We start from the raw sequence: 7,608 nt of genomic DNA, 5'->3' as shown, positions 1-7,608 counted from the left end.
TATTGCATTTGGTGTCCATAGAATAGAATATGTCCTTTCATAAACTCAACTTTTGTGCGGGTAACCTTTCATTTTTAAATGTAGAACTTAGATATTATATATATGATTTATATTCTAGTGTTATATATTGTGTAAATTTATAATATTATCGGTTAGGTTTCTTATTTGACATTATTAATATATAAAGATTGGTTACATACATTTTATTTTGTTATTAATTGTTATAACATACTAATATATTTTCGAGTTTGGTACAATAAATTCATAATATGAAATAATCAGAGAATCTCTTCCAAACTATTTTTTTAATTTTTACAGTTTACATACAATACACTTTAAAATTTTATTTAGTTATACTTTAGAAAGGATATTTGTTATGATAATTTATATTTCCATGTTGTATTTAAAAACATACTTTAGCATCTATCATTTTTTTTTGTAAAATTTGGAATATTATCATTTGAGTTGGAAATATTTATTTTCAAAATTGTATATATGTTCATGAGAAATTTAGAAAATTAAACAAACTATTTTTGAGCTTGGAAAATTATATGATTTGTGATTTTTTTGTACTAAAATAATGTATTACTTATTTAAAAATGAAATTTTGGTAAGATTCTGAAGCGGAAAGCGGACGTCTGATGAAGCTTACGTGCAACGTAGGGTGAAACCAAAAAAAATCAATCTAAAAATCAGTAGGAGATGATTTTGCTGGATATGACACTAAGGGTCTGACTGGTGACCATTCGGGAAACAAGAGGAACAAACAGAAAAGGAATATACGGAAAAAAAATAGCAGGAATGAAAAGGAATGGTTGTTCCTTCTCAAATTTAACAAGGAATAATTTTATCCTTTAATTCTCTACAAAAACAGGAACGAGAGGGAATGAGAAAGAATTATTATTCCTTGCGAATGGTGATTTTTTATAGGAACGTTAGGGAATGCATTATTCCCCATCATTCCCCGGTCACCATTCATACCCTAAAATTAACGCATTCAATTAATTACTTACTAAACTAGCATATATTTTTGGCAAAATTAAAGATACCAAACAATAAATCCTATTAATTAAAAGTTTGGTCAATTCGTGAAGGTGAACTTGAACCTCTCTGTTCCTTATTGCATTTGGTGATCCATGGAATAGAATATGTCCTTTCATAAACTCATATAACCATAACTTTTTTTTTTTTTTTTTTGTCAACTTTTTCATTTCCTTGAAATGAGTCCAATGGGCAATTACAGTGGTATCAAATACAATACAGCCCAACAAGGATATCACATTATATTGTTATACAGAAAAGTCATTAAAACGGTGGATGAAAAGTCAGATTGACCACGTATCAAGCTTCGGGGATGATAACACAACACGTGTTGCATACGTGTCCTTCATGCCGGGGTACTCCTCTCCGATCACCGCCAAAGCTTCTCCACCGTAGACTCCTCCGCAATCTCGTCTGTATCTTTGCGTCTTATCACCATGACAAAGCTTTAATCCTCGCCAATGGAGATAGCATCTTCAGTCTTTGATACCATCTGCAGTTACTCCTCCTTCTATAACAACTGTAGCTACCAAAAAATTCTTGCCATTCTCCAGATATGAATCACAATGACAAAGCTTCAGAAAAGTTGAAAAGACACTTTGTTGAAACGCTTCTCCTTATGAGAAGCTTCAACTCTACTGAATCTTCCAATTAATTCCGGAGCTTAATCAAACGACTCAAGAACCTACTTTGGTTAGATGCTCTGCCCATAAGCCAAATGGCTATTCACTTTTAAGGGGCAAAGATTGATTCTTTCCACAAGTAGTCTTGAGGATGACCAGAGAATACCAATCATCTCTTGATATCAAACGGGATTTCACATTAGAAACAGAAGAAAGAGCCATGAGATTTTTAATCAACTATAATCGGAGATAAAAGGAATATTGATGAGAAACTGCTCCGATTCAGTTGAGATAGATACAAAACAAAAAATTCGCCATCGCGAAAAGAGAGATCCGCTAACGGAAACGAAATCGCCTAGCGAAGAGCTATTATACAAGAGAAAACAAAAAACAAAAGAGGTTGGTAACCGGCGGCACAAGGCCTCCGGCCACCGGAGATCAATTTTTTATAACCATAACTAATTTTGTACTTTGGGTAGTTTTAAGATATATTATAGTATATATTTTTGGCAGAAACGATGGTAGTATAAAAATATAAAATATTTGTCTTTCTAAAAACTATTATAATAATGAAAATTTAATGATGTTGATGTTTGTATTGACTATAATAGTACTCTATATAGTGGTGCAAATCCAAAGTATAACACAGTTCTGAAGACGCCCACCTGTTTTTGAAGTCTCATCTAAAAACTATTATAATAATAAAAATTTAATGATGTTGATGTTTGTATTAACTATAATAGTACTCCTCTATATGGTGGTGCAAATCCAAAGTACAACACAGTTCTGAAGACGTCCACCTGTTTTTGAAGTCTCATCTAAAAACTATTATAATAATGAAAATTTAATGATGTTGATGTTTGTATTAACTATAATAGTACTCTATATTATGGTGGTGCAGATCCAAAGTACAACACAGTTCTGAAGACGCCCACCTGTTTTTGAAGTCTCATCTAAAAACTATTATAATAATAAAAATTTAATGATGTTGATGTTTGTATTGACTATAATAGTACTCTATATAGTGGTGCAAATCCAAAGTATAACACAGTTCTGAAGACGCCCACCTGTTTTTGAAGTCTCATCTAAAAACTATTATAATAATGAAAATTTAATGATGTTGATGTTTGTATTGACTATAATAGTACTCTATATGGTGGTGCAAATCCAAAGTACAACACAGTTCTGAAGACGCCCACCTGTTTTTGAAATCTCATCTCTTGACCACCTAACAAAAGCCGGAGGAAATCTTATTAGACCGAATGGAAATCAACCTGGATTACAAATTGTTTTATAGTATCTGAATTGAGAATCTTAAACCGGTTAAAACCAATCTAAAATCATCCATAACCGTAAAGCCGATCACCAAGCCGGTTATTTTATTATTGGGCTAATTAATATCCGGCCCGCGAAATCATGTAAAAGCCCAACTAAATATTTTCTGAGATTGAGTTCTGTTCTGTCTGATCGATACTCAAGAGTGCGAAAGGTTGTGAAGAAGAAGATGAAGCTAACGGTGGAACAAGAACCCTAAGAAACGATCTCGTTTAGCTTTACGGAACATCCTGGATGTTCCTTCCTTCGGAGAAGAAAGCTCCAGAGACCAAATCTCAGCGCCAAGAAGATGATTTAGAGGTTGGAGGGATTCACTCGCAAAATCAGGAAAGACTCGATCTCGAAGCGTAGAAGCTGGCAGAGTCGTTTAGAGCTCAAGGAGACAAGCTCGCTGAGGTATGTTATTTTGAATAGAAAGCACAAGCCATAAGTACTTGTTTTCTCCTTATTCTATATTTGTCTCGGATGTTCCATCTTCATCTTATGTTATTGTTCTTTTGACAGAAATCGTTGGTGGCATGATCAAAACCATCTACAACGATGAAACTCAGACTATTCAGCGAGTGATGTTAAGAATCTTAATCGGCAGGTATATAAGACCAGAACAGAAACTAATGTTATCTAAACTAGCTCTCTCAGTTAATCTTTTATAAGAACCAAAATTGTTTAGAGGAATGATACAAACGTGTATTTATTGTTTTAGGAGCAATTCTTCATTATAAAAATCAAAAGAGGTTACAACTTGATCGTTTAAATTGTTTCCTACCAAGGATCAATGGATCATGCTGCAAAATACATATGCACAGGTGATTTTATCCTTACACAAAACTTTTACCATAACAAGTCTAAAATGTTTCTCTTACAGTTCCCTGATTCCTTGCATAGCATATACTCTGTTTTCTTTGTGTGTATGTAGCTATACTCAGTTCAGCGAAGTGGACAGAGCAGAGTATCAGTCCAGCACGACAGCTACTCGACAATGGAACTCAGGTTCCTCTACAGTTTTAAATCCATTCTTGAGAAAGTCCTTCTCAGATCATTAATTGATAAGTGTTTTTAAAATCTGCAGGTTATCAATCTATTTCAAATTCCAGAGACTCATCCTAAAGGCAAATACTTATAGCAGTGTAATAAGAACAAATGTAATTCACTCATCGTGTAATTTAGGCGCAGAGTGGAACTTGTACAGTGTAATAAGAACAACAAATAGAAGATTGTTCTTTCCTCAAAGCAAAATACTTATAGTCATTTGTCTTAGAAGAAACTTCTGAATCTTTCTAGTTAATACTTATAGCCATTTGTCTTACAAGAAACTTCCGAGTCTTTCTAGCAAATACTTATAGCAACGTTCCCTGAAGTTGACATTTCCTGATTAGTTTGTACGAAAGAACAATCCAAATAAACTGTACCACGATTTGAATACGCACACAAACCCCATTCGATCTCTGAGTAGTTAGTAGTCATGTGCACGAAAGATTCGACCACAATCTTAATCTTTCATTGTCTCTCACAAGTGATGGTAGCTAACACACGCATGTTTAGTTCTTCTATGCTCCGTGCTATACTTTTTTTTTAATCATAATATGTAGACTAATTTACACAAAACTTTGTTGTTGTACATCTCTTCACACCATATGGCTACCTGATCTTGATATCCTTTGTGCTTCTTCCAAGTCCATTAGACATCTGACACAATCAAATTCACTCATTCAGCATGATACAGTCTTTGGTTATGACATACGAACATTGAACTGAGGCTTATCCAAAATTCCACACACAGACGAACCAGCATTACTCATTTTAGTTGAACGTACCTTTTGGAATTGAGCACTGCGGTGCCGCCTAGAATAAACCGAATGCCAGAGTTGGTGGCATTTTGAAGAGCAACAGAGCGTCATTCCTCGTGCGTTGTTCCACCAACCATGAATATCACCACCTCTTGTGACCTTTATTAACCAGTATTTATGCATACAATTAGTTTAAGGCAAGTTTTACGCATAACAAAACATGCGTAGGTTGCACATACCGTCCCTGTTGAAAATGATCTCCAACAAAAGGTTAGTCCACATCTCGTAAACTCCCTCTGGTTATGCTCTCCATTGTTTGAAACAGAAGAGGCTGGTGTTGAGTGTACACATTCTCAACCCCCTGTATTTATTTTCAACAAGTCAGCAACATATGACATATTACACAAAAGCCCGCTTTCGTGTTTGTCATGAAACGGCAATCATCGTAAACTTGAGAAAGGCAGAGTATATAATAATAATAATAAACTCCACGATGATTGCCGTTTTATGACAAACAGACAGCTAAATATAACATCTTTTAGCATCAGATTCCTATTCTAAACATCATGGACAAAGGAGCAAGCCAGAGTAGGAATCTAGCAATCACCTGAACTTGTTGTACAGCCTCGTGCTCATCAGAATCAGCCAAGATATGACTCTGAGTATCCTTCAACAGATTGGAGAAAACTGAAACATTCATTTTTTTAAAAAAATCAATCAAACTATTTAACAACTGATAAAACTCGAGATTCTTGAAAAGATGAAAGAACGGATCGTACACAAATGGTGTTCTCCGAATCAAGGATTGGACTGCTGGTAACGTAGCAGTGAATAGTGAATACTGAGTAGACTTTGCCTACGAGTTTATCATTATTAACAAGAGGAAGCAACTCCATCTTGTTTCTTGGTGTACGAGGAGTCCTAGGAGTTCCAGGTGAAAGCATATGCCTCACGTATCCATAGAATGTGCAGCCCACAAGCGTGATCCCACATCCAACAGCATTCATATACGATATTGGGTTGCGGAATATCAACCATGATACCAATACAGCCACCACAACCTGCAAAAAGTACATGAACCATGCTCAAGACAGATGTTGAATTAGAACATATTTAGTTATGGTGCTAAAAGATTGTTTTGGATACCTTGAGGTTTCCAGCTACCTTGAATGTGACTGCAGTTGTGGAGAGAATGACATGGAAGATGGAGAAGTTGAGACAGAAGGCTAACACACCAGAACTGAAGATGATGATGACGGCTGACCACGGAGACGGATGTGCTTCAAACCAGCTCATAATCCCGTTGCCTTCCCGTAGTAATACCGGTATCGCAAGGATCATGGTGGCAAAAGCCGCCATGTAGTATACTGTGTTTATGCTGCATAAAAGAAGAACAGAACAATCAATTTTTTCTTCTATGCAGACAAATATACATTGGTTAACTTCAAAAACTCTTAACCGGAAAGAGAGATACATCAATCACCTTTTCAATAAAGACTAAAAAGAAACACCGTCATTGATCATAGAAAGAGACTCGTGAAGAGCACTGACCTGTCAAATTTATAACCATGAAGAACATTGAACTAACGCTTATCCACACACAGACGAACCAGTATTTACCCATTTTAGTTGAACGTACCTTTTGGAATTGAGCAATGCGGTGCCGCCAAAAATAAACCGAATGCCTGAGTTGGTGGCGTTTTGTAGAGCAACAGAGCGCGATTCCTCGTACGTCGTTCCACCAACCATGAATATCACCACCTCTTGTGGCCTTTATTAACCAGTCATTATGCATACAATTAGTTTAAGGCAAGTTTTACGCATAACAAAACATGAATAGTTGCACATACCGTCCCTGTTGAAAATGATCTCCAACAAAAGGGTAGTCCACATCTCGTAGTCTCCCTCTGGTTATGCTCTCCATCGTTTGAAACAGAAGAGGCTGATGTTGAGTGTATACATTCTCAACCCCCTGAATTTTTTTTTTTCAACAAGTCAGCAACATGACATATATTGGGAGATATACGAAGTTCCTCGAGAGGTATAATCTCAGATACAGACCTTAATTCCACGAGCCATGTTGCGTGCTAAATTCATAAGGTCTCTGTTTCCAAATAGATCACCAGTACACTTTTCCACACCGGCTTGCTTCAATAGAAACTGAACAAGCTGCAGTTGTGTGACATCCAGAAAGTTATGATATGAAAAAACGCAACCCCAAGTATAAACTGAAAGTCTTTTCATGTTATTCAGAAATATAAGTTAGAACTACCACTGACAGATATATAAGTATAGAACTAGAAGAACTACAGATCATTATCAAGGTGTAGAAGAGTATATTCAAAGGTACAAGAAAGAGATGCAATTCAAACTGAAAAGTGCTAAGTTTGACATTACCCCGGGTTTGTACTTGGGAGACCGTGAAGCCAATTTGTTGAAAAGTTGCATCAACTGAACGGGATTCTCTTTCTCATAGCGCAGAGCATACAGCATTACCAAACGTAGCCGGTCAATGTCAGACACACTTTCGTTATTTAAGAGATCCGTAACTGCCTGCAAACAAGCATATGAAAGGAGGGTCATAGGTACTGAATGCCAAAATATTCAGTCGGACTTTCTGCATGTTTGCTACTGATAAATCACTTCTTTGTATGGGTTTATATTAGATGAATGCAACATGTGATTTTCCCATCGGACAGCGAATAAATGGAACATTCACTACCTCATATGCAGCTCCTTGGCCACCATTGCAAGCCAAGTCCTGCTCTGTTTGTGAAACCAGCATCAGTTTCCTTGCTTCAACTAGCTTGCTCATTTCAGTA

General features: G+C 36.1%; 1 protein-coding gene and 1 long non-coding RNA gene across 13 annotated transcripts in view; one reads left to right on the top strand and one right to left on the bottom strand.

Annotated features, from left to right (window-relative positions):
* The first annotated feature begins 3,126 nt into the window (after positions 1–3,126).
* Positions 3,127–4,315, top strand: LOC106299877. Of its 3 annotated transcripts, none has more exons than XR_001261905.1 (5): positions 3,127–3,395; positions 3,504–3,588; positions 3,703–3,805; positions 3,885–3,989; positions 4,069–4,315. It is a non-coding gene; the product is annotated as an uncharacterized LOC106299877 (long non-coding RNA). The 3 variants fall into 3 exon arrangements; XR_001261904.1 differs by having other exon boundaries at positions 3,128–3,395; positions 3,916–3,989; positions 4,069–4,312; XR_001261903.1 differs by having other exon boundaries at positions 3,703–3,989; positions 4,069–4,296.
* A 37-nt stretch (positions 4,316–4,352) lies between these two features.
* The window catches only part of LOC106299874 (vacuolar protein sorting-associated protein 45 homolog), a 14,241-nt gene continuing 10,985 nt past the window's right edge, over positions 4,353–7,608 (bottom strand). For 8 of the 10 annotated variants that reach the window (XM_013735883.1, XM_013735886.1, XM_013735890.1 and 5 more), the window contains 11 exons: positions 7,509–7,565; positions 7,184–7,339; positions 6,848–6,955; positions 6,637–6,758; positions 6,426–6,557; positions 5,933–6,164; positions 5,566–5,847; positions 5,394–5,473; positions 5,026–5,147; positions 4,814–4,945; positions 4,353–4,685 (listed from right to left, as the gene is read on the bottom strand). In XM_013735883.1, the coding sequence (XP_013591337.1) occupies positions 5,456–5,473; positions 5,566–5,847; positions 5,933–6,164; positions 6,426–6,557; positions 6,637–6,758; positions 6,848–6,955; positions 7,184–7,339; positions 7,509–7,565 (1,107 nt within the window). In that variant the 3' untranslated portion in view covers positions 4,353–4,685; positions 4,814–4,945; positions 5,026–5,147; positions 5,394–5,455. The remainder of the gene's footprint in view (positions 4,686–4,813; positions 4,946–5,025; positions 5,148–5,393; positions 5,474–5,565; positions 5,848–5,932; positions 6,165–6,425; positions 6,558–6,636; positions 6,759–6,847; positions 6,956–7,183; positions 7,340–7,508; positions 7,566–7,608) is intronic. The other 2 variants (XM_013735884.1, XM_013735891.1) reach the window with 1 other exon arrangement.

This window comes from Brassica oleracea, chromosome C6 (genome assembly GCF_000695525.1).
Source record: "Brassica oleracea var. oleracea cultivar TO1000 chromosome C6, BOL, whole genome shotgun sequence".
Taxonomy (NCBI): Eukaryota; Viridiplantae; Streptophyta; class Magnoliopsida; order Brassicales; family Brassicaceae; genus Brassica; species Brassica oleracea.
The sequence above is the reverse complement of the archived record's forward strand: the minus strand, read 5'-3'. Positions and strand labels throughout refer to the sequence as shown.